The sequence below is a fragment of the Patagioenas fasciata genome, chromosome 8 (genome assembly GCF_037038585.1).
Source record: "Patagioenas fasciata isolate bPatFas1 chromosome 8, bPatFas1.hap1, whole genome shotgun sequence".
Taxonomy (NCBI): domain Eukaryota; kingdom Metazoa; phylum Chordata; class Aves; order Columbiformes; family Columbidae; genus Patagioenas; species Patagioenas fasciata.
In genome coordinates, this window is record NC_092527.1 from 33,949,363 (window position 1) to 33,975,515 (window position 26,153).

At 43.9% G+C, this 26,153-nt stretch overlaps 2 protein-coding genes across 6 annotated transcripts in view; one reads left to right on the plus strand and one right to left on the minus strand.

Annotated features, from left to right (window-relative positions):
• The first annotated feature begins 1,226 nt into the window (after positions 1-1,226).
• Positions 1,227-25,992, plus strand: HABP2 (hyaluronan binding protein 2). The gene is made up of 14 exons (XM_065842885.2): positions 1,227-1,330; positions 9,720-9,756; positions 14,735-14,875; positions 16,007-16,111; positions 16,560-16,676; positions 17,043-17,162; positions 18,145-18,316; positions 18,753-18,847; positions 18,965-19,211; positions 20,053-20,195; positions 20,543-20,677; positions 22,198-22,343; positions 23,258-23,458; positions 24,974-25,992. Exons 1-13 carry the CDS (start codon positions 1,262-1,264, stop codon positions 23,432-23,434), a joined length of 1,704 nt encoding a protein of 567 aa, XP_065698957.1. The 5' UTR covers positions 1,227-1,261; the 3' UTR covers positions 23,435-23,458; positions 24,974-25,992.
• Positions 24,805-26,153, minus strand: part of NRAP (nebulin related anchoring protein) — a 57,248-nt gene continuing 55,899 nt past the window's right edge. For all 5 annotated transcript variants that reach the window (XM_065842881.2, XM_071812161.1, XM_065842883.2 and 2 more), the window contains 2 exons: positions 25,984-26,136; positions 24,805-25,033 (listed from right to left, as the gene is read on the minus strand). In XM_065842881.2, the coding sequence (XP_065698953.1) occupies positions 24,932-25,033; positions 25,984-26,136 (255 nt within the window). In that variant the 3' untranslated portion in view covers positions 24,805-24,931. The remainder of the gene's footprint in view (positions 25,034-25,983; positions 26,137-26,153) is intronic.

Sequence of the window (26,153 nt, forward strand, 5' to 3'; positions counted from 1 at the left end):
AAAGAATCTGCAATCTCTTAAACTTGTATGTGTGACCACCAACACACTAAATCTCAAACACATTTTGCTTGTAGACACTTGCTTAAGTTATGCACGTGGGCCATAATTAGAATACCTAAACACTTTGGAATTTTTTGATGTATGAAACCTCCTTTAGGACATTCAGGTCCCAAAGTAAGGAATCCTCAGAAATAAGGTTTGCCAACAACCAAGTTTCAGCACTTGTCGCAGAGCCTGTAATCAAGTGTTCGCATCTTTTCTACCAGAAAACCCCATTCAGGATGGGAAAGGTGAGGCCCTTGTGATTTCACTGTTTTCTCCCTCACATTTCAATATATAGACATTCCTCCCACCCATCTTATTTACTGTACACTATTCAGGTCCTCCTGAGCAGACAACTGTATTCATTTTCCTCCTGATGTTGCTTAATGTGCTCAGCATTATATTATTTATCTGGTTTATGACCGTAGAGGAAAACATATTACTAGGGACTTACTTGTGCATTAGGGCTGTGATCTGAAAAGACTGTATTTCTGCCACCCTCTTCCCTTTTCCTACTCAGGCTCTAAATGATCTAGGAGCAAAAAAACCCCTTTTCACTTGTTTTCATAACATGTAGCACAAACAAGATCTGATCAGTAAAGTTTGTCAGTATTTCCACAATAGAGGGTTGTTTATTCTGGCAATAATATTGTAATTTTCTCAGTTGTTGCTGTTCTTACAAATACTTCAGCTTCTGGAGACTGGAGGTTACTCAAGAATCTCACTTTTTCTTAAAAAAAGGATTCTGGGTTCTCACATCTGTGGACAAATGCTTGAGAACATGAACCTTAATGTTTGAAATGTAGAAAATAATAAAAAGCACACTTACATGTTTTTAAAAATCTTACATTTTCTAACTAGATCTCACTATTTTTTTCAGGTGGAAGGGAGAAAAGTAAGTCTAATTCATATTTTTTTTTTCAGTTGACAATAATAATAAAAAATACTTCTAATACAAGAAAAATACTTTGTTCCATTGCTAATTTATACTATTCCCATTTTGATACTTGGTGATTTGAAACATTTTCCAGTGGTCAATGCAGTGATTGTCTGGACAGGATGCACTTATTTGATCAGGGCAATCTGTTGAACATTAAACAATATTTGAAGCATGGTTAAATATTTGCACTGAATTAGCTCACCCTCGAATGATTGTGTCTTGTCTGAAAAAACGTAGGCAAGAAGAAAAAGCTAATTTAAAGTAAAAACAAGCATAAGGATGGTGAACAGTGCTTTGGCCCTTCAGGTTCTTCCACTGGTCATTCTCCTTGGGAACATACATTTGTGCGTGAGTATGTTTTTCTGTTCCTTTTCTTGCCATGGGCCAGCTACTGGAACATTATCTGAAGATCTGCTTTTCGGCACAAGTGAGATGTTTGAGTGAAATGCTGTATAAGGGGGCACGCCCCATGTTTTTGGGGGGCAGTCATCTGTAGTGACAAGGAATGGGCCATCTGGGTGTGCTCAATGGCCACCTTGCTGCTGTGACCAGCCACGTTCGGGCTGCAGTGCGGGCTGCTCCTCTCACACTGATGGGACCAGGTATCAGATTAAACAGGCCAGGGGTACGAGCTGGCTTGGCAGTTTTGCAAGCTCTTTCATCAAAGGTAAAATTTAGCCCAGCCATATGTTTTGGATGACTGAATTATCATTGCCACTAACGTGGAAGGAAAGTTGACAGCAAAATATTCAACACAGCTAGAGATGGCCAGAGCCTTACTCCAGCAGAGCTTGATATACTTACCCAAACTTATTCATCTCCTCTTTAAAGAAGACTGAAAGAACTACTTGTAACCAAAGCAAAGTTAAAAGTCAGTTTTTAAACATTTATTTTGTTCCTCCAAGCACTGTGATCAAGTAGAATTTCTTCAGAAGTAATCTGAGGTTCTTTCAAACCTCTGCTTTCTTATCGAGGGATCCTATGTGCACAGGTTTACATTTACTGAAATGCGTTGCAAAATTTCAGATGTCGACATGTTTAAATTGAGTCCTTTATGAAAAATATATAGTAAGGACTTTTAACGGGTTACAGATCTTTTTGAAGAGCTTGTTGGATTTGCAATCAGTGATTTTTCACAACACAATAAGGTATTTATTAATTAGTGTATCATCAGGACTATCTATCTGCTGATGGCAGTGGATATGGCATACTTGATCCACCAGTGCATGTGGCAGCTTACTGAGGGCATCAGTTCTAGGATAGCTCAATGCCAGTTTTACAGACATTGTGAGAACCCAATCTAATATGAATAAGCTTATCATGAACTGGTTGTGTTAATTTGCACTTAGTGAGGAAGATGTAGGTACAGTCTTAGACAACATGAAGTCTTGCACAGATTTTTCCTAACTAGTCCTAAGTGTTAGATTGATTCATTAGCTTTGACAATCCTAATCTGACTTTGTTCTAAATATCACTGTGGAAAATGTAGTGCATATCTCCCCCCTCCCCTGAAAATTCATTAACATTGTTAAAATGCAAAAGCAATTCTGCTGTCACTGAAAAGCAGCACGACAGATTATTCAGCAGGCTAGTTTTTAATAAAACATGGTTTTACTTCATAATTAATATAACAAGGTTTTCTGGCTTAGCACTTGGCATGGATCCCAGAATAAAAAAAGAGGGGAATGAGTCGCCGTGACATGACCATTGCATGACAAACACATTACAAGAGGACATTTTTGCCTTAACGATTCATTCCAAAGAAAAAGTTGCACTGAAACAGTTTGAATGAAGAAAGAACAGACATTGCACTTTGCTGAAACCATGGAAAACACCCTTAAGATCCTATTTCCATCCTTTCCCTGAAGTATCTATCTTTATCATTCTCATTTTTGTTTGAATCTGGTTTGGGGGGTTTTCGTAAGTAGCACTCTGCTTAATATATGTTATTGGTGAAATACAGAAGTCAAATGTAGATTTAGGAAGCAGCTCATATTGAGTCAGTCAAAATAGAAGAGGAAAGCACTGAGATATTTGTGCATCTGGTGGGTTTGGAGTAGGACCCTAAGGCAAAAATTCCCATTTCATTCTTTTGTATTACCTGGAGAGAAACTGATTTCACCTGTATGAATCCAAACTAACTCCATAAAAGGCAGAAGTTGCACGATGGGTGCAAGGGAGAACAAAATTTTATCCTTTATTTTAGCTTATGTGATGCAACTGCACCAAAGATTGTCTTCAGACATGACAGGTCTTCTCAGATTGTGGTGGTGTTGTTTTTCCCTTCTTTTCTTTAAATTATAGAAGGTGTTCATTGATCAACATTGTGTGAACAGGAACTTTTAGAGAAAACAATACATTTTCACTCAGCAAGATACTGTAGTGGAAATGTACCTGCCACAAGGTGTTGTATTGCTAAGTGCCAAAAAGAAATCCAAACAGCTCTGCTGAAGCAAGTTGTATCCACATGCAGACACAGCAATTCAGCTACCTATCCTCCCTGGCTTGGGCTTGTACTGAAACAACTGTTCTGAAACACACGTAGATTTAAATGGGATGCTTAAACCTTGTGCTGGGTTGCGCTAGAGAAATCTGCAAGAGCTGCTTGTACACCAGGCCGCAGCTCCTGTTCAACAACTCTCAAATGTGCTTCAGCACACACTTGAAAGCACCAAAAAAACAAAACGAAACAAAAACACACAAAAAAACCCCAAACAAACAAAAAGAAAACAACAACAACAAAAACCCACAACAAAACGGTGATTTTAATCAACAGAGAGGAAGGAATGCCAGAGTCAGAGAAGCAGAGGCGGCTCTTCACCAAATAGTTTGGAACTTCAAAAAAATTGATGTGTGCTTAGTTGTGATGGAAAGAGTTTTGAAGTGACCAGCCATGCCCAGACCAATAAGCACATGCACTGAGTAGCGGAAAAGGGAAGGATTAAAGCACCACTTTAAGATCAAACAATTGCAGAGAAAACTTATAATCAGTGCCGATCTCCTGGGCCACAGCAGACAGGAAACTGTTACCAGCAGTACAGGTCTTTCCTTGCCTCACGTGCTTGGAGAACAACATTTGAGGGTATTCCAAAGTAATCTCTCTCTAACATCTTTTTCTACCCACCAACAGATCTATTTCTGTATTGAACTCCCACTTTTGCTCCCCTCAACCTCTCTGCAGTGCTGCACCACTCACGAGAGAGTTTTATGCTCCATAGCATCACGAGCCAATCACCACAAAGAGAAGTGAATGCTGCCAAGCCTGTCTCAATTTCTGGCCCATCAGGTGTAATGCCCTTCTGCAGTGCTTGCCTAAATTTGCCTGATGCAGCAGGAAAGCAACAAAGCCCTGGGAGTGCCCCCAGCTAATTGTGCACGGCACTCTCTGAGAGGGAAGCGTTCCTCGCTGACCCCCGAAGGCAATCAGCTTATGCCCTGAAGCGTGCAGGTTGATATCCCGTGTAACTAAAGGCACTTAATGACTTTGCATAAGCTTTAAGTCGAGCGGTATAACCTGCATTCCCAGCACCGGCTGCAAAAGCGTTTGATAGCACCGCGCACTTGTGTTAGTGTGACAAGGCTGGCTCCTGCAGCCCCTTGACACAGGTTTGGTAGATTCTCCTTGCTGCGGCATTCAAGACTGACCCAGTTTCCCACCCGGGAGTACAAGCACACCTCATCTACCAGTGAGCAACTTTAAAAACAGCCAGCTGCTACAAAGCCATCTCTCACGGTGCAAAGATTAACTTGGAAACTTTGATCTCTTGGAAAACAGGAGCAGGTAGCTCCTGTGCAGAGACTTTTAGCAGGGGCTGTTAGGACAGGACTAGGGGTAGTGGTTTTAAACTAAAGGAGGGGAGATTCAGGCTAGACAGTAGGAAAAAGCTTTTTACAATGAGGGTGGTGAAACACTGGCCCGAGTTGCCCAGAGAGGTGGTGGATGCCCCATGCCTGGAGACATCCCAGGCCAGGCTGGACGGGGCTCTGAGCAATCTGTTCTGGGTGAAGATGTCCCTGCTCATGGCAGGGGTTGGACTGGATGACTTTTGAAAGTCCCTTCCAACCCAAACTATTATGTGATTCTATGAACCAAGCTGGTTTCAATAGCACATTCGAGGGCTACTGCTTCTTTCCTGGATCCCCATGCGTTTTCTATCACATGCTGCCATGGAAATGTTCACAACTGAATAACGAGTCAAATAAAGAGTTTACATTTGAACTTCTCTGGGTGTCCTGGGACCAGTCACTAAAGAACATGTCATTTACTCTGAGGCACACATTGCAGTACAGTGTGGAAGCAGGAGATATCTTGCCAGCAGAGAGGTGAAGAACTCAGTGGTTTTGGTGGAATCCTTTCAGAGAATGGTTTCCCAGGCTAAAAATACAACATGTGTTGCATGTGTGCTCCAGATGATAATATGCCCTGCTTTCATTATACTGCAACCATGGCTTTGGCTGAGAAACACAATGTCATTGCTGGAAAAGCCACTTTCCCTTGAAGTTCAAAGACTGTCACTATCCAAGATGGTTGCAGGCAAAAATCTGGCCGATTGTAAGAGCATCAGAACTGTCGATTCCCTCCTCCTTTGGCGAGAAGCCCAGACAAAGGTTCCCACTGAGAGCTGTCAGTGGGATCAAGGCGTTCACTACGAAAAGGCAGGAGTTGTGCCTGCCCTCATGGCTCCTTCACGCCTTATGTCAGTCGTGGATGGAAGCTGATCAAATATCCATGCTTGTTCTCCAGTTCGTCCCCATCCCACCTCCTTCTCAGTTGCAAAGCTGTAACTGTATAGAAGAACACATGAAAGGGGAAATATTTGTTTTGCTGCTGTAGAGGCCACTTTGCAGCAGGTTGCAGGAGAATTTGACAACTTAATGCAATTAAGTGAATAGGCCAATTCCTATCAATGCAGTTTAATTTTTGAACACCTGTAGTGCTTTGTTGAAAGGGGTGTATGTGTGTAGAGTTAGTTTTCATCTCTCTGCTCATCTGTCAAGACAGCTTGAGTAGCTACACTGTCTTCTCTGGAATTCTGTTTTGCACAGATGTAAATTCACAGCCGTTGTTGCTTTTGTGCTGTTTCTCTACCTGCTTTTGTGTTTTAATTATTCATTTTGATTGTTATAAGGGGTAGAAAATGTACCTGAGACATATCAACAGTTCAGCTGCAGAATGCCTGTGGCAGCTGTAAATAATTTCTCTTGAATTTGGGGTCAAATCTTCCTGGCTTTATTCAGAAAGGATTGCCAGAGATAAACTGGACATTTTGGTCCGAGAGAGCTGTAGGATTCTGTCCTGAGACCAAGAAAGCTCATGGTTCTGGCATTACTGTTACATCTATTACATTTCATTAGTCTCTCTTTCTTGAGGAGCTGAAATGGAAAAATGGAGAGTATCACGTATCTGCAGTGTTTAACCTTGGTACAAAGCCTAATTAGCAAAGTTTTGATGGCTCTGTGGAGGAATGAAGCTTTGGTGAAGTGCTAATCATTATGATGACGACAACAAAGGTCAGCTGAAATTAGGATATTTTTAATTTCAGCCATTTTTCCACCGTTTTTAAAAAGAGCCTAATAAATGTAATCCACTCCATGCACAACAATGCACTGGTACCCATTAAAAATGTCTCTCCTGATTTTTTTTTTCAGTGTTCCTTTTTTATGAGCCCAAAGTCATAAAATTTAAAATTGCTCTCTGCAAGTTCTTCCAGCTTCGTCCCCTGTCTCTGCGGACCTGCTACGAACAGGATCCAGTGATTTTATTCCCTCTTGAGGGAGCACACAAAGTATCGGTGTCGAGCAAGGAGACTGTTTGGTGAAACCAGCCTCACAATCTAATTTCTCCTCTCCCCTCCTTCCTTCTCCTCCTCCTTTTGTTTGAATCTTGCTCCTGGCTGGGCTCAGTATTGCACCTCGTCAGAAGGACAAGATCCTCCTCTGCTGGCCATGAGCAATACGGCACGGCAGGAGAAGGGGGCTCTGCCTTCACTGCCCCTGACTGTAGCCCTCCTGCCGCCCCCACAGCTGCAGCCCCCTCCTGGACCCCTGACCCTGCAGTCCCCAACCTGTGTACCCCTCCTAACAACCTCCTTCTGCATCCCTCATCCTGCATTTTGCATCCCACATCACCCATTTGACATTCTGTACCCCTCATCCTGCATCCCACATCACCCATCCCACATTCTGCATCCCTCATCCTGCATCTTGCATCCCACAGCCCCTCAAGGCACTGAGGAAAGGGTGAGCTCAAACAGGCAGGAGGGAAGGGGTGAGCAGTTCTCCCTCCTCTGTCGCACAACACCATGGAAAGCTTCATGCAGGGAACCAAAAGGCTAAAATTTGGCCCTATGCTGGCTAGCAGGGGTGAAAATGCTTCAAGACCACTGTGGGCTGCTGAGTGGTCCAGTGGACCTCAGAAGGGAGAAGTTTCCATGCCAAGAGATCAGCTCTGCCTGGGGTTTTATATCCCCGTGGCTCTGCTGCTGGAGCTCTTGACTGGCACATGAAGGGGAAAAGCTCCAGGACAAAATGGGACACCAGAGTCTTTGAATAAAGATTAACTCCTGGAATCTCAGTCCCAGGGGCTCTAGGAGATTTTGTTCCCAATTAGATTTGTACTGTGGCAGCAAGATAGAGGTTTTCATCCAAAAGCGGGAATCAGCATTTGGGACTCTGCCATCCTAGAGTACAAGCCACTGCCTGCTCTGAAGGATGTTGCTGGAAACCTGAACATTTCTAGCGCACCAGTTTACGGCAAGAGGGAGTTTAGGGTGTCTGCCCTTTCACAGTCAGCTCTGCCTGTGCAGGAGCACTTGGATGGAAAGGGTAGGTGAGTGACCTGAAAAAGAAAGTAGTGTAACAAAGCGCTAAGTCTCTCATCTTCTTTTTTCTTTGGTGTGTGAGCCATCCCCTTGGGCGCTGTGAGACTATCATCTCTGATCTACAGCTGAGGGAAACTGAGGCGCAGAAGAACATGATGCAGTCATGCCCCACACCTCACTCTGCCCGGACTGAAACCCACTGGCATTCCCATGTGGTGCCCCGAGCGCAGGGAAGGTTTCATGATCTCACTGAAGTCAAACCCTTCTGCCCCCAAGCCCTTTCCGACCCCATCAGGCAAACAACACAACAGGGCACCTCGGAGAGCTGGGGAGCGAGATGAGATATTTCTTGCTTCATCCTGCTTCCTTGTTATTTCTTTCATCTGTTCATCCAAAAGAGAGGAGTACACTTGCAGGGTTTGTTTTGGCCTGTGTTTATGGATGAACACTACCACTAATTGTAAATGGAGCAATTAGACCTTTTCCTTCTACAGTCTCCATTGGAGTATGGCAAAGGATCTGACAAACCCTGTACCTGCACTCAGGAAATAGCTACACCAAGGGCAGAGCTTTTACAGCCTTCTCATTTACCATTGTCTCTATATTCACTCTGGAGGGGCAATTGTGTGAGTGTATGTGTCCTCCCAGCTGCAAAGGATTTAGTTATCTGTGTGCGGCTCACTTAAGTGCACCTGGAAAGGGGCTCTGCTGAGGGGTTCAGGGGACATTGCTCTCATTAAAGTCAGTGGGAAAGGGAGTACTGGAGTGTCTGTTCTCCCTGGCTCAAACACAAGGGGGACGCAAATGTGCCCGAAGCAAAAGCTCATTTATATATTCCAGATAATATTCACAAATGTGAGTTCTGAGCTTTTTTTTTTTGTCCTGTTTCTTATTCATTGCTTCTGATTCATTTGTTCTTAGCCACAACCAGAGTTAACTGAGAATGTCTTTCTGCTGTATACCGTTTAGAGATCTATAATACACAAGTAAAGAGGGTGTTAATTGTATCTGTATCAGTGTGTAGGTGCACATAATGATCATGTGTGAATGTGTGTGTATGAAGGTTGTCTTTATTACGTGTGTTAAATTGTTTGGAAATAGGTTTTTTTCTCACAAATCATGTAAGGGATGAAGAATAGCAGCTCCAAATGTCTTTTACACCTGCTGTACTCTCCTGGCAGGCAGGTAATCCTGTTCGCAGCTGGCATTTAGACCAAGAAATGAGCTGAAATCGTCATATAGGGGATATGTGCCGGTGTGGAGTCAGTGTATCTCCTTTCAGACAAAGCCTGAGAGCTGTTTTCCTTCTTCTTCTGTCCCCTTTTGTCCTTTGCCCTTGGTCGTGAGCCAAACAGGAAAGGCTGGAGCCCCACGTTGGAGGTCAGACACATGGCATTTCCTCATGGGAAGCGCCAGAGATGTTCTCCACTGTGTGAAGGTTGTTGACAACCTTCCAGCTCGGAGGTCCAGATCCCACCAGCTGCACCAGGCGCAGGCTCCTGTGCCGCAGTGTCCACCTCTGCCCTGTCCCAGCCTCTGGCTTGGGCAGCCAGCTGGACCACGGCCTCTCTTGGCCTCTCTTGTTATCTCAGAGAAACTGGACAAATAGTTGGTGTGTGGTCACTTAATAAGCAAAAAGGCAATTTAACTTGTTCAGGACAGGTTTTTTCCCAAAGCACACCAGCCCTGCAACTTGGGCTGGATGCTCAGAAAAGCCAGAGATCCTGCATGGGTTGTGGGCTTTTAGATACATCTTGATAATCTTTTGAAAGAACTCTTAAAATCCAGTCCACTTATCTCCAAATTGGGTAACCAGCTTATCTGGATGCCCAGCACTGGGAAACTGTGCCACAGACCAAGCTCAGTGTTGGCTTTTGGTTTCAGATACTGACTCTGCCTTTTTTTATCTCATGCAGGCTTCCTGGGACTTCTTCCTGACTGACCTGCTGACGAGTAAGTGGTTTCCACTTCTTAATTTTAACTCCTGCATACAAAACTGGGAGTCTGGTGACCTGGTCCATCAATAGTCTTTGCTAGTGTCCAGCGCTGAGTTTTAATAACTTCACGCACAGTTTTTCTGAGCTTCAAATCAAGCCTGTGATCATGTAGAAAGTCTGTTTGATGTTTGACAAGTAGTATGGTGAGCACTTTCAGACCTCTACGTGCACTCTGTGTTGGTGCAGGAGACAATACTGCACCGGGTCCCAGCCAGGAGTGTGTCTGGTACCATGGAGCCCAAAACAGAGCCCCAGCAGCAGTACCAATTCGCAGCTGATTATGGGGTGCTGCTAGACTGCACCTGTAACTCACAGCCCTGTGCCAAGCCAGGACTTTCCTGACACTCTGTGGCCTCTTGTGCTCAACACAGCTTTGGGGACCTGTGGGTGACACGGTGGGCCATGGGCTGGAGGACAAATCATAGTGCTGGGCTGCAAACCTCACAGAAGGATAAGCAAAGAGTCTGTCTGTGTGCGCAAATTGAAGGTCAAGTAAACGAAGGCTAACTTTCCTGTGCAAAACAGACCTAACTGTGGAACTTATTTCTGCAAGGTTTTGTCCGAAGCGCAAGAAGATTCAAAAAGTGTTTACAAGCTTATGCAAGTAAAAATCGTTGAAAGCTGTGTAGCATTAAGATGTTGATAAGAGAAAAGCTGTGATCAATGTTGTGTGAGGATCTGTGGCTATTGTGTAAGGATTTTTACATCCTTTTGGAACCTGCTTGGTCCACATGGAGGATCACGGTTTTATTGCTAAGTTTAGTATTTTTGTGTATTTTAGTATTTCCTCTTCCTCTTAATCTCAGTGGCTCTTATATCTGAGTTCATAATTTATAGCTAATGAAGTATTACATTAATTTTGCTCCTTTTCCTGGACAAAACAAAGAAAAAAAGTGTGCCTTTACCATGCACTCATTATTCAGCCACATTCCTGTTCACTCCAGTGGTGTTTTGGCTCCCAGGTCAAACCTGCGAGTCCAGCTGCCTCGTAGCTCATACAGCACTGTCTCTTTCACCAAATCAGTGCTGCTCTTCTAACAAGATGTGTGCAAAAACCAAATTTCCAAATAATTTGTGCATCTGAGCCCAGTATTTGGCTTCTGCAAGTATTTGGCCACAGAGTCTGTGCACTTGGCTTCAGGCACAAGCCTTGTGCAAGCTGGCTGATGTTCTTTTCAGTGGTGAAGTTTTCACAATTTCTTAATTCATTCCCTCCCCTATGCTATGAGGTCCTCACCTCTAACCCTCCACCCTCCCTGCCATCTCCCGCTCCCCATCCTCCCGCAATTCCCCGCTCCTTGAGCCGTCATCGGTCACCTCTCCCAGCGCCGTCCCTTCGAGGGAAAAGCGCTGCAAAACTGCTTTTAAGTTACAGCCACAAAACTATTTGAAAGGTTTGCCGGCTTTGTTGTTGGCTGGTCTCTCTTTCGCAATTCCTTTCTGAAGTCGCAGCTACTCCCAGCCACATCCAGCGTGGAAAGGAGGAAATACTGTGAGGTCTCATCTCTGCAGAATTAAATGGGGGATAGCTCATTATTTAAAATACAGTCAGGATTTTGGCCTCATAAAAATAACACTACATTTTTCTCAGAGCTGGAGACAAGAAGTATTTAGAAAGGTGGTAGGAAAACTCATCCTGTATAAATTAGGCCAGATTTCAGAGGTTCAGAGAGCTTGAATAAATGCTGGGTACTTTCTGGCACTCTTGATGTGTGTTGGCAATAGGCTTTAACTTTGCACATCACTCATCTTGACAACTGCAGTCCAACAAAGTTACCTCCCCATGCAGGTCACTCGATGGCATCCTAATGCATCACTTTCCCACTCGGAACGTTAGTCATGACTTGATCCAGGGAAGGTTTTGAAAACAGTGTGACTGCTGGTGTTGGGATATCTGTTCTCTCCGTAACAGAGAGCCCGTGTAAGCTAATGAACAAGGGGATATTGATCAGAAATCCATCGCTTGATTGACAGCTCTTGGCAATGTGAAAAACTGCAGATGAAAGCTTAAGCAGTTTAAAAGATCACCCAGACCTCAAAGCTGATCTGAAGCTTTAAAAGTCAATCTCTACCTATCAATTATGGGGGGACTTTTTTGTACTACACAGAGGAAAGTTATTCTTTGAAAATTTGCATGCAGGATGTCTAATTTAATTTCATGTAATAGTCACATTTCAGTGACAAATGTCAGATCACTGCTTTTTTTAAGCATGTTAAGGTTTTCCAACACTTACAAAGAGTGAACACTCTGATTTAGTAATACGTTTAAATCAACCAGTGTATCAGACTTTGTGCATTAATTATGTGCTCAGATTTTAAAAAGTGTTGTTTTTGCTTTACTAAACCTATGGCTTGTTATGAATAATTAAAAAAATGGAATGGGAGCACTTCTTAAATAAGAGATGTGGAAGCCAAGTAGTTATTTAGTGTAGAAGCAATGATAAATAAGAAGACTTCTTTTAGTTTTATGTCATCTATCCAAGTCAGGGGTTTCTGTTCTTTGTTTTTCACTGCTTCATGCAGCTGGGGAGGACACAGAGTGGTTGGGTGATGAGAAGCATCACTCATGTGTCCTGTAGAAGCTATTTCTGTTTCGTAGTTTCATAAAGAGGGATGGTGATGGAGCAAGCAGGGATGCTGCTGATTTCTCAGGTCGGCTGCCCTCTTGTGTCACCTTGGCTGGTCTCCCAGCCAAGCAGCTCAACTTCTTGACTCCCAATATGCACATGGGAATCTGGATACCCAAAAGGGTTTGATGACATTTTCCGAGCCCTTTACACATGCACCCTTAACTCCATGGCTTGGTCATAAAGTTCCTCTCAATGGTAACTGGCACCCCATGAGGGGTTCACTCGGTGCTGCCCACTTGACCTCAGTCTTGGACACCCAGACATGCTGCCAGGTGCCAGCCTGGCCGCAGGGGTGCATTAGCCAGTCCCAAAAACTGCCCGGGGTTATCCACCCCATCAGTGCAAACAGGGGTTTGTGCTCCTCCACCTGGCAGAGACACCAGAGATGCAAAATGTGAATTGCATCTTGGCCACCTGGGTTTTAACACAGAGATATGCTTAAAACAGTTCATAATGAGCCAACAAGTAACTTCATAAGTGTAGTTAATAAATAATTAATCCATTGCTAGGAAATAATGCCAATGTAACAAAATGAAGTGACAGTGCTGTCATTCCTGAACACTGAGCAGTTGGTTTAAAAATCACGGTAGATGCTTCTACCATGGCTTAGCTATTTGTGCTCATTCGGAGCACTTGCTTTTCCTCTGACAACTGAAGAGAGTCCTCGCCAGACTCTGTAAAGCACGCTGGGCATGTTTGCAGTCTGCTTTTGGCAGCTGTAACTCCCCTGTTCGTCCTTCATAACTTTTAGCAGGTGTATTTCTCCATAAAAAGGGCTACCCCATACCTCAGAGTACTTCTTTAAAGTCTCTGTGGAATAAAAGCCAACATTCCCCACCAAGATTTTGAAAGTAAACAGAGGAAACAAAATCAGACTACTTCAGACAATTCCCTCAAACTCAAGCTTGCTTGCAAAATCTCCCTTCCGACACAGTGAGCTTGCAGGCTGAATTTCAGGCAAAACCCTCCTTTTGTTTTCCTTTCTTAACTACATCACATTAAATTTAATTTTGTTCACGGTAGACAATGTCCTTATCTTCCAGCGAGATCCTTCTGTTCCTCAGCACGGCACACACTTCTGCAACACTTGCACGCTGTCGAGACTCAGCTCCTGTGGAAATAATGAGCTGAGGAAAAGGAGTCTTGACTTGACATAGCAATAAATGAGGTGAAACTTTCCTCTTTTTTTTTTTTTTGGTGAGAAATGAGAGTTGGCTTGTAGGAAAAAAAAAAAAGAAAAAAAAAGACGGTTCTATTTTAATATGAAATATAAAACACCCATTGTACAAAAGGGGATTTTTTTTTCAGAAGCAAAGAAAGAATAAAGATAAAGGCTGCAAGCGAATGAATGAGGAGAGAAAACTAAGATAATGCAGTCGATAATCAGTTCAAGGCAGAGCATTATCCATGGGGCCATCGGTCCAGCCCTAGGGGAGAGCTTTTTAAAATGTCTCTGTACGTAACTTAGCTTTGCTCATTACCATCGCTTGTCTTTGAAACACCAGAGCAGCAGCCGTACCTGTGCGAGGAGCTGCCAGCCCTCTTTAATCAACCACCCCTCCAAACGTGGGCTGGCAGAGCTGGGGTCCTGCTGGCGGGGGTCCCAGGGAGGACAGTGGCTGCGGGGTGGCCGCAGGCTCGGCTGAGCTGAGGATGTGCTTTCCAATACATGTCTGCTGCACCAGGTTCTCACCCCTAGAAAAGGGGTTTGAGGACAGGGAGCCACAGGGGTGTGCAGGTGTCTTGGGCTGCTGTTCGCCTCCGATTTGCCTCGACGTGGGTTTCTCCGTCCCTACACGCCTGACGGAGGTCGTGCCTCGTGCTGTGGCAGCGGTGGTGCTGGTGATCAAAGCAGCTAGGCAAGGAAAACCTCTTCTTCTTGTAGGAATCTACATCTCCTTTTCTCACTGTGCTGGGAGCAGCCACCAGCATCTCCCCTGGCTGTGGTGCCAAGCGGTGTGCTCGTGCCCGTGCCTCCAGAGCCCCATTGTGTCCCCTCCGGGGTGTCCCGGCTACCACCACAGGAGGCAGCTGAGCACACAGGGGCTCAGCACCCCAGGAGCAGCAGCAAGGGCAGAGCTGGGGACAGCGGTTCTCTGCAGTGGCCATGCTGAGTGAGCTCTGCCCACGCCAAGGAGGAGCTGAACAGCGTCTTTGGTCCTCAAGATGATGCAAGCTCTAGACCCACAGACATCCCAAAGGGACTGAAGGAGAAAAGTACTATCCATCCCAGGGAATAAGTTCTTTCATATCTTCTCTCGTTCTAGCAGTTTTAATTCTTCTGTTCTTCTGCCCTCTTCTCAGCCCTTGCTGCAGATGAGGCTGACGACTACGAGTACTATGATGAGTATGTACAACCAGAGCAGAACTCCTTGAGCCAGCGGCAGACGATGGAGGACCCTGACTGGTTTGAGGACTATTATGGCTACAGCGATACCAGCACAGGTACCTCTGAGAGGCGAGGAAGGGGTAAAATCCCAACTCTGCGCTTGCAGCAGAAGCGTGGCAGGCCTCGGCTGCCAGCCTCCTCTCAGAACGCCTGCATCAAAGGGATGAGTTAGGAGGATTGTTTGCAGTGTTCTCCTTTGTGTCTCTCTTGTAAGGAGCCTGTGTTTTATCTCTGGGTTTCACAGGGTGGATTCTGATCATGCAGAACATTTCTGATTGCTACTACAAAAAAAGCACAGACTTATTTGTCTATAGACACTGTAAGATGTAATTGCTGTTTTCATGGGATATATGTTCCGTAGTTATGCTGAGAACCAAATGTAGAGCAGGTTTGTTTTATTTTTTTCTTTTCTCAGTTGCAGGGTTTGTTTTTTTGGATTTTTTTTTTTTTTTTGTCTTTTTCTGCTTTGCCAAACTTCAGGAGAGCAGGAAAGGATCGTTGAGATTGCCCAGGGAACACAAAGGGAGAGACAGGGAAGCTGCCTGTAACATCCCCTGGGTTATCCCCTGGTACAAAGCAAGCGGAGCTGGTGTGTGGCTTTCCCCAGTACCAATTGCTCCTGGCAGCCTGGAGTGGAGAGGTTGAGCACGGTGTAAGGACCAGCACTCAAGTGACTCCCAGGAGGTTCCTGCCTCCCTTGGAGCAACCAAAAGCCACTCAGGGATATTACACAGAGTAATAGCAGCGGTTGGCTTTTCTAGGGGAGATTTAGTGCCGTGTTGCAATGAAGGCAATGCCAAATCCAGATACCTTCATGCTAAGTGCATGAAGGCAGATGCTCAGGGCCAGCTCTGGCTCTTACAGCATCTGTTTCTGCCACTGCCATGGAGGCAAAACTGGCCCTGAGCAAAGGAAGGGACTTAACCCATTATAGCTGCATCGTAGACTAGACAAAGGGAGCTGAGGAGCTCTAGACCCAAAGCCATGAGCTGTTACAGCTTGCAATAAGCTGTTACAACTTGCTCCTGTGGCTGCTGAGCTGATGTATAAGCACAGTACGTGTTACATGGGATGCTGTGCCCAGGAAGGCAGCGTTCTGCTGTCAGAAAATGTGATAAGAAAAAGCAGGTGATGGAGGTGGAGAAGCTGAAAGTAAAACTGAAAGATCTCCATTCTTACCCCAACAGACCCGTGCTCCTCCAACCCCTGCAAGAATGGTAGATGTGTAAACAGAGGAAGCCGCTTCAGCTGTCTCTGCTCCAAGCCATATACTGGGCCTACATGTGAGAAAGGTAATTGCTCTTTTGCCAGCTAATGCTCCTTCTTTTGATAACTAATGTTACTGTTCCAGCTCTGTCAATGGAAGCGAACACAGGGCTTTATAAATCCTCTGCTGCTGGTTTTGACAGCCCACCACAGTCATGTTCATAGGCCTCACACTTAGCTCTTCATCCAGACCAAGGTCTGTCTAAAGCAGTGTCTGTTAAAATAGACTTCAGGTGTGCAGAACACGTTCCTCTATCCCCTGTCAGGCGGGCAGTGGTGAGCTGCTCATTGTTCCTGCAGATTTTTTGCCATAAATATCACGAACAAGAAGTGAAATCCCAAGTTCGCACCAGCCAAATGAAAGCGTCATCGAAGTGTCAGGAGAAAGTGTGTCTTCCCATGATCCCTGCGAGGGGACAGCTCTTGTGAACACAGAAGTGTTAATGGAGTATCTCGTGTCTCTGTTTTCCACAGTGGAGGATATGTGTCAGGAGAAGAGGTGCCACAGGGGAGACTGCCTGATTACACTTACCCCACCTCATTTTCAGTGCAGCTGCCATCATCCCTACAAGCAACCCGACTGCCAGCAAGGTGAGCACTCCACAGGGTGCTGAATGAATTGCGGTGGGGACAGCACAGTGAGGTCACCTCACCACGGCTGGTCAGTGGTGGGAAATCACACACAGCCCACCTCAGAGGGTGGCCCTGTCCTCATCATCCAGCCTGAGTCTGCTACATCTTCCACGTGTGGGGCTGGTTGGGGATGAGTTAAGCTTGATATACAGGGTGGTGGTTCAGTCACTGGAAAAACCCCCAGTGACGAGGGTTCTTCAAGAGTTCAAGAGCTTGGGGCCAATAGGCTGAGTGGGAGCTCACCCCAGTTTCCATTGGGCATGCAAATGGCTCTATGGCATTCAGCAGTATGACAAGGCTGTCCATTGTTTTCCACGTTGACAGCATCTTCAGCGTGCAGACCAAACCCATGCAAAAATGGAGGCACCTGCATACGGAACAAAACCCGATCAAGATTTGTCTGCAAGTGCCCCGAACCTTTCAGAGGGAGATTCTGCGAGATTGGTATGTCACAGCTCTGGGGGAGAGCGTTGGGGTGAAGCCTCCAGACAGTCAAGGGCTGTCAGCCCACAGCCAGACTAACTGATGCTGTCACCAAGTGCCTGACTACACTGAGGCCACCAGCCTCCGCGGGGAGAGCGTCAGAGGAAGAAGCTGATTTCTGCAGCCACCAGTAGCAAAGGGACCCAAAACAGTTCCCATACTGATGTTTTCTAAGCATGTTTCAGCAAAGTTCCACTAGTATATAATGAGTGAGCAGACATTTCCAAGAAGTTGCACATGTCCCATGGGGAGGAAATGCCAGGCTTTCCTTAAACACTCAAAAGCTAATGTAGTGGAGATTCTTGTCCAGTTGCCTGTGACTGCCCAGGCTGAGGGGACGGCCACTGACACATGGCTGGGTGGCCAAGGGTGTGAGATTACCCCAGCCTGCATGCAGAGTCTTCTGCCATCGCAGCACCACCGTCCCCAACGTGTGTTTCCAAGGAGAGGGATTTGTTTCTTTCTCTTTTAAAAGTTGATTTCACTTCAAACTCCATGTACCACTACATGCTTCATATTGCAGGTGACTCTTCCTCCACCTCACCTACAGGTTCATTTCACAACTCTCCAACCTTCCTTTTGGCACGTCCATTGCACTAGCGTGATAGCAGCTCTGTGCCCACTTCTGTCTAATCCTGCCAATGCCATTTCTTGCCAGGCCACTGACAGAGAGATTCTGCTTTTGGCATTAAGACATCTCTTAGCTGCTAGATCTTTACCATGCAAAGAGGTTTCAGGCATTTGAAGTCCATTGAGCTTCAATTTGGACAGGTGTTACTCTTATTTCTGACCTGTGTACTATAAGGAATATCGTTACATGACTCAGTAGGCCCTTCTGATCCTCCATAAAATGAATGTAAGGTAAAGAAGGGAAGGAAGAGGAACCACTTTGAGCAAAGAACAAGACGAAAGTCACTTTTATATCAGCACTGTCTTCTTACAGGATCGGATGATTGTTATGAAGGAGCCTCCTCTAACTACAGAGGAAGAGTGAATCAAACAGTGAATGGCAAGACCTGCCTGCACTGGAATTCCCAAGTTCTCTTGGACTACGCGATTAACGCCTTTATGGAGGATGCTCAGTCTCATGGCATTGGTGAACATAACTTCTGCAGGTAATGCTTTGAAGAAGCAACTGTAGAGATTTATATCACAAAGAGAACTGAGGACAAATTGCTCATGCATTTGTTAAACTGATGGTAAGATCTCAAATCTTTCTAGACACTGCTTGTCTATAAAATACCTGGATGTTAGAGGTGCATTTTGTAAGTCACCACACTGAAGTGAGGCTTCCAGAAGCAGCCCTCATTTCCCTGAATCAGTCCCTCATTTTTCTTAGGGTTAAGATAGATACGGGAATAGTAAAATGCCAGAAGCCCCACTCTCTTATCTCAGGCATCTCCTTTGTCAAATCTTACGAAGAGTATCTTTGGAAGTTTGGCTCTCATATGGGAGCATGAGGCTGCTCCCCTAAGCATCCTCAGCTCCTTCACTGGTTTCATGGAGATTTCCCGTTTCCCACTGCTTGATGCTCTCAGCTGTTCCCTGCAGGAATCCCGATGAGGATGAAAAACCCTGGTGCTACATCAGAAAAAATCGCAAAGTGAAATGGGACTTCTGTGACGTTTCACCCTGCTCAAGAACAGGTAAAGAATTAGAAGTGAGCTGTAGGTGTTCCAGGGCAGCAGGTGACTCCCTGTTACTTCACTCCTCCAGTCTGATGTTTTGTCTGCATTATACATCTGCTGTCTCTTCCAACACAGCTGAAGAGAGACCATGGCTAACACACAGCCCCACAGACCCACCTGAAGCAAATGAAGTATTCAAAACGTGTGGACAACCAGAAATTCAGAAGACGCTCAAGAGGATCTATGGTGGAGCTAAAACTACAGCTGGCAAACATCCCTGGGTGGCATCTCTGCAGATAAAGACTGCAAAAGGCAGCAAACATCAGTGTGGTGGAGTGCTAATTGAAGCGTGCTGGGTTCTCACTGCTGCGCACTGCATTACGTAGGTGCACGTCCTATGCCTTGGGTAGATAAGCAGATAAAAACCAGGATGGTTATTAAAGACAGATTGGAATCCAAGTTATTTGCAATCCAGACAATGGCTGGGAATCAAATTGAAAGGAAAACAGATATATGAAAAATTCAACACAAACAAGAAAATATACATACATTTGAAAATGGTGCTTGCTGAAAAAACCAAACTTACCCCCCACTCGCCTAAAATGAGCTAAAACAGTTGTGTGAGAGGAAAAGAGGAGGAATGTAACAAGATTTTGCAATGTATGAAAAAAGGCACTCCATGAAAACTACAGGAAATAGGATGCTATAAGCAACATCACATATTGCATCATAATTAAGATCTCCAGATATGCATTTTGGTTTCATTTGTTTATGTGCCAGCTAGCTTAGAATATGACACTTCCTTTAACAGTTTTGCTGAACAGGTTGCAAACCATTATCCTTGGAAATTAGTAAATCACACACTGGAGATCATTCCAGCTCAGATGTTTCTACGTCCAGACAACAGCAAGCAATTGCAGTCTTCACCACAGCCACAGTAACAGACTGTGTGCTCGTTGTTATTCTTCCCTAAAATGCAAAGAGAAGAGTATCCATGAAGCTTTAAATCATTTTATTTCATGACTGAGACAAGTTAAGAGCACATGTCCAACACCACCACTTCTTTGACTAGGCACTCCTATAACGATCTTAGGAAATCTTCTGGCCACACTCTACAAGAGGAAGCAATATCTTGACTTCCAGATACTAAAGATGCAAGTTTTCAGCACCATTGATTGACAGTGTCTGCGTGTAATTTACTCTTTCTTCTTTTCTTTTTGCAGCCAGCCAGCAGGATATCTCGAAGTCATCCTTGGGAAGCAAAACCTCGAGAAGAGAGAGAATCAAGAGCAAATATTTGATGTAGAGAAGATCATCGTACATAACAAATACAGAGAGAAGAACCATGTCCCACACAATGATATTGGTAAATTCCTTTTATTGAAAATTCACATGGCTCCCCTCCAGCCTCAGTTGTTTGAAGCACCTCTCTCCAACCAAAGTCAATGTAAAATTCCCATTGAGAATATATTCTGGAAATAATTAGGCCAAATTATGGTTTAGATCCATTCGAATCTTTGGGATGTGAATTGTGACGGGCAGGGAGAAATTGCTGTGAGGGACAAGCAAAAACATAGTGACGGATCCAGCACATAGTGCAAATAGCACATCAAGTAAATGCAGCTTTGCAGAGCTGGGTCACACACTGGTAAGGAAGACCAGAGATTAACATTAGCTGCAAACACTTGTTGTTGTTGTTGATCTTCTCTCCAGCATTACTTAAATTGAAGCCAGTTGGTGGTCACTGTGCGGTGGAAACAAAGTATGTGAAAACAGCGTGTCTGCCGAATTCCTCCCTTCCCGACGGGACTGACTGCTTCATCGCAGGATGGGGCGTGACAGAGACAGGTACGGGTGGGCTGCCCGGGTCTTGGTGGGTATGTCCGTGGCAAGGGGGGCTGGTGCTTCCAGTAGCAACTGCCAAACCCAAACGTGGACCTATGCAGTTAGTGAAACCAAGGTACGGAATTCAAAACTAAGGACAGCTAAACCCTGCCATGGAAGTCACTCATTAGCAGAAATCTCCAGCTGCTAGACCAACCAAGCCTTCCAGAGTTCTGAAAAAATCCCCAGTGCAGTTTTTTTTCCTTCCTTGCCATCATGTCATGTTTTCTTCTGAAGCCAGCGGTAGGAGTAAGAATATAGCAAGAGAGAGGCTATAGTATATTTTGTGTGCTTTAAGACAGGACCAAGGAAGACAAGAACTTTCACAGGGTTATCCAGCCCATTGGGTCAGATAAAGCTTTTCAGAAGCAGCATCTGGACCTTCAGATGCACTGAATTTTTTTTTAAAAATATATTAAAATATATCTTAAAAATATCCAAAGCTTTTCAAGTTCAACCAGATCTATCCAAAACTTTTCTTGCCCGCAGTAAATCCTAAGGGGAGAAATTACTATGCTTAAAAAAAGATAATGGCAATTTTCTGAAAAATGCATTTTCTCATGTTCTGATTGATGTGTTGCTGTAAAGCAGCAGAAGGAAAATGTGTCACCGAGGCTGCAGTAGGTGTCCTAGCACTTTGTGACTGATACAGCCTGATAGGATACATAGGACCAAATTCTCCCTTCTGATGTAACTCTCATTGAAGTCCACAAGAGACAAGTGTGTTCATTTGATCAGAATGTACCAACAGAATTTAATGGACATTTTTTAAAAGTTCCAAATAAAAAGCCTCTCTTAAAAAGGGTATGGGGAATTTTTTTTCTCCCCAACAAAGAATATCAAGTACCCTGTACGTGTTCAAACTAGATGACTCCTCCTTTGAGCAGAGCTATTATTAGCATTTCAGGAAATCACTGCAGAAATGGAATATTTCCTGAAACTCAAGCAGAACCAAACTTATAAACCACCTTTAATTATCTACAGATGTAGTGCTTTGAAACTCTGGCTATTGCCTTTAGATGTCAAGTTATGTCTTTAGATTCACTGTAATTAATCATTGCCCTTAAATATTGTATGAATTTCAGTTTTCATCTGTTTCATTAGCTTGCATGTTAAAACATCTAATGGCACCAGCCTGAGAAGTGCTGAGCAGCTCGCAGTCCCATCGGGACCCGTGGGAGCTGCAGACAACCAGCACCTTTGAAAAGCGGGATTGCACGGGTAGAGCTGATCTGGGCCAAATTCTGAATACCTGACTTTGCTTTTATTCAGGCAATAACTCAGTGTCCTGAGTGAACCTTCCACCCTTTCTACCCCTTATCGCTCCAGACAGGCATTTTTTTTCTTCCTGAGCTGGCACATCCCTTTCGCCTGCTCTTCCCCCTTCCCATCCAAATGGCAAGGAAGCTCCTATTTTGGACAAAGACAACATGTAACAGGATTGGGAGGAAAGTGACTCCATTTTTTTTGTGCACATCCCATAGGTGAAGCATCCAGTCAGCTGTTAGATGCCAGTGTCAGGCTGATTTCACAGAGGAAATGCAATGAACCCAGAGCACACAATCACAAACTGGATGAAAGCATGTTTTGTGCAGGAAATCTTCGGAGACCCGGTGTTGATTCTTGTCAGGTCTGTTGCTTTTTCTGTATTTGAACCCTAATTTTTTGTGTAAATAATCAGGCTGTGCAGAGTAAAAGCTGTGGCTGGGTGCTGCATACGTATCTGTTTCTCCCATCAACGTATTTCAACAGCCATCGTCTTTCTTCAGTACACTTTGAGATGTGTATCCTTAGAGCTGATGTTGTCACTGTCAGGCACAGGCAGATCTGTGGAAGCTACAGACTAGCCTGGAAAGTTTGCCTTCTGAGGCAATTTGTCATAATAACCTGCAAACTTGCCTTTTTTTATCTCAGTTTTATTACAGCCTCTGCCATGAGCACCAGTTCTAATCTGATTTTCACTGTCAGAGCTAAGACTTGCAGGGAAACTTGGGAGTGATATTTCTTTTCATTGCAGCAAGTGCAAGTGTGAAGCAAGTTCATATTTATACTGCTGTAAGACAGGGAAGAGTTTGCACAATGTTTCCTGAAGTGTGAACTATCACTGCAAACATACTTCACAATAGAACTCACCAATAAAACAAAAAATGAGACCAACCAGCCCAGAATAAAGTTATTCTGAGGAGGGTGGGAGAGATCGAGTGTTTTCATTTATGCCAAAGATCACATCTTTATCTTTCTGAGCTCAGGTTCTTAATGCCTGGCACTTTTGCACCTGGGAAATTTCATGTGGCCTTGTCAGATATATGTCACAGACCTGAAAAAAAACCCAAAAACTTCCATGCAAAAAGTCTGGTATCATTTAACCTGATACCAGGATTTCAAGCCTACTCAGGGACTGGGCAGCATATGATGGCACATCTGATAGGAAAAAAAAAAAAAAACATCATTACAGCTCCAGAGTCTTATGATGGGAGAGGAGCATTCTTGTCTTGGTTAATGTTTTACCTCATATTTTGAACATGTGTACTTTTTTCTCATCAGGGAGACTCCGGAGGCCCACTAACTTGTGTAGTAAATGGCTTCTACTATGTGTATGGCCTTGTGAGCTGGGGTGACGACTGCGGGTTACGAAACAAGCCAGGAGTCTATACCCAGGTGACAACATTTCTCAGTTGGATTAAATCCAAAATCCAGTCTGAGTCAAGGTCACTTCATTAGGAGACAGCTCTGGAAGGACAACTGGTAAGCTTGAGATATTTTCTTATTTTTATTATTATGCTTCAGACCTTTATTGATATTTCCTCATGGCCTCCACGGGGCATCCTTCATCACCATCTTGAAAATAACCTTAGAGCATCTGCTAGAATGCAGTGACAGTTTTCCTGTTAGGGGCTTTGAAATAAGCCCACATTTTGCAGGCAAAACAGATCAGAAAGTAAAGCAGCTCCAGCTCTGCCCCAAATCAATCAGAGCCGCATGTGACAATATTTCTGGTTTTGCTTTTCAAGTTCTGAAAATTCCGCAGACTCAGACGCTGTCACCCTTTCCCTCTTCCCCTCATGTCCCTGGTTAGGGTGTGTTTTTTTCTGCACTCATCTGGCCCTGACACCTCAAAGCTCTTGGTGTGTGCTCCTAAAGCCAGTACCATTTTCACATACATGAACATCCTAGTATGCCTGTGTTTGCAAGACTGCAGCCATTGGTATATGAGGAATGAGGATCAGGCAGGAAAATTATTTTTAAAAGCACTTCTGTAGGGCAAAAACCACAAATACCATCAGTGATGCATTCCAAATTGAAAAAGAAAAAAAAAATCAATATTAGAATTATCTATTTTATTCCTGATTAGAGGATAATTACTTATTAGGTTCCAGATCTACAATGGTATATATTTGCTTAACACCACTGAGATCTAGGAAGTCTTAAATCTCATTAAAAAATATGAGTGTAAAGGTTTTGGATAATTCTTGGATTTTCATACATTTTGCAAGCCAAAGCGTGTAATTTGTGCCCACTGATTCTGCAGAGAGATACGAAAAACAGGGGCTTGGTATTAAGTAAGTATATAAAGAATAGGCATGTTTATGAAAAGTCAAAACAGTAATGTCTCTTTCATCTGAATTCCACAGTTCACAATCTTCTCAAAGCAGCTACCAAATCTATCAATAGCCACCCCTATTCTGATAATTTCTAACAACTTAATTCTGATTTTTTTGTTTTGGAAGATTTGGAAAAGACTGAAGAACTAATTGTGATCTGAATATATCCTGTTAACCAAGAGCAAATTCTCTGATGTCTGCTCAAAGGCATGCACTTAGTTAGTCAATGACAATTTTGCTTCCACTGGCCTTTGTCCTGTTCATCTGTTAAGCCACCTGAACCATGTTTTTGTATTCTCTTAGGTCAATGGTGCCAATAATCCAGGAACATGAAAATCTCCAAAGATTATTAGTATGGAATAAGATTATATTCTACCAGTCAGGTTCACTCATCTGTAGTACAAAGCTTTAAATAAACATTAGATTCAGTAACACATATGGTGATAAATCACAAAGTATCCACACAAAACCAAAACGATCAGTTATAAATTATGATGTTTAGGTTGCTTTTTAAAACAAAAAGTTTTTAGATGACATTTATTGTGCTTCCCAGAAAACTGAAAAGTTACAGGATTTGCAGGACAAGATGAAAATATGTGCTATGTTGTGTTTGTGTTTACTTTTGATACAGTTGCATTTTTCTTCTCTTGACTTGCAGAATTTCTGAAGCATCAGGGTTGACTGTGACCTGCTGAGATCCTTCTGTCTCCATTTGGTCCTGTAAAACCAAACCCAAGTAAATTGCGAGGACAGCCCGTGGATCGGAGAAGGTTTTAGCTATTAATCTATAAAAATATTTGTGTATTAATAATCACCACAACTGGCAAACAAATCAGCAAAATCTAAATCACTACTCTGCACTGAGCAAATGTTTATAGTGGAAAAGTGCAAAAAATGGAGTTGTTCATGTAAGTTAGATACTACGTATATCAAAAGACTGAATGTGCTCAAGTTCTAGTTTCTTATTTGAGCCCTAAATAAGGTGCAAACCAGCAAACACCTGAGTCCCAGGCAGATTGCACACCTGTAGAATTCCCTGGGACCGTCAGATCATTATCACATGTAGGGCTGAAGAAGATGTTGCCTGCAGTCCCCACTGCCTGCATTACTCAACCATAGTTGTAATTTATTTCCTGAGTAACTTTTCAGATGGGAATGTAAATCCTCAATATGTCCTGTTTCTCTTGGGCTGCATTATTGTTTGACTTGTTGCTGAAGTTAAAACTTAGATTAAACAAGTACTCTAAGTGCAGAGCTTCTCTTTTATTGTAATTTAATGCTTCCTAACTCTGGGGGCTGCAAGTTCCCTTTATGGACTTTTTCTTTCTTGTGCTGTGACACTGCAGATTGGGAGTCACCTGGAGATTTGACAACATCCCCAAGAGAAACACATCCCATAGCATAAGTAAATCCTGTCTCATGGCACTTCCTAGTCCCTGCAGGAATTCCTCGGCCATGACAGTGTTGAATTCTCCTCAGAGGTTCCTTTGAATTAAGGTGCACACAAAGCTACAAAGCTTCATGAGGGAACAATACATATTCTGTTCAAATAATGAGGAGGACTGTAGTGTTCTGGGAGCATTCAAAAGCATTAAAGAGGACACGTGCCTGCCTGCCTTATGGAGAGCAGAGCTGTTGGGATTTGCAAGAACAGTTCACTCTACTTACAACTCCAGGTCCATACTGAGCAGAAGCACCTCGCAATCCCATTTCTCGAAGGTATGCCAACTCAGCAGCTCTTCTTGCCATTTCGACTTTGTAAGAACCTGGGGGAGTCCAGCCAATGCCTCTGAGCCAGTTCAAGTCTGACTTGTATTTTACCTGAGAGAATGAAACAT

Bases quoted from the DNA above. Each gene is read 5' to 3' on its own strand.
- HABP2 (XM_065842885.2), top strand. From the start codon at position 1,262: ATGGTGAACAGTGCTTTGGCCCTTCAGGTTCTTCCACTGGTCATTCTC. The intron at 14,876-16,006 runs GTACCTCTGAGA...TTACCCCAACAG, and splicing joins CTACAGCGATACCAGCACAG to ACCCGTGCTCCTCCAACCCC. The intron at 22,344-23,257 runs GTCTGTTGCTTT...TTTTCTCATCAG, and splicing joins CCGGTGTTGATTCTTGTCAG to GGAGACTCCGGAGGCCCACT.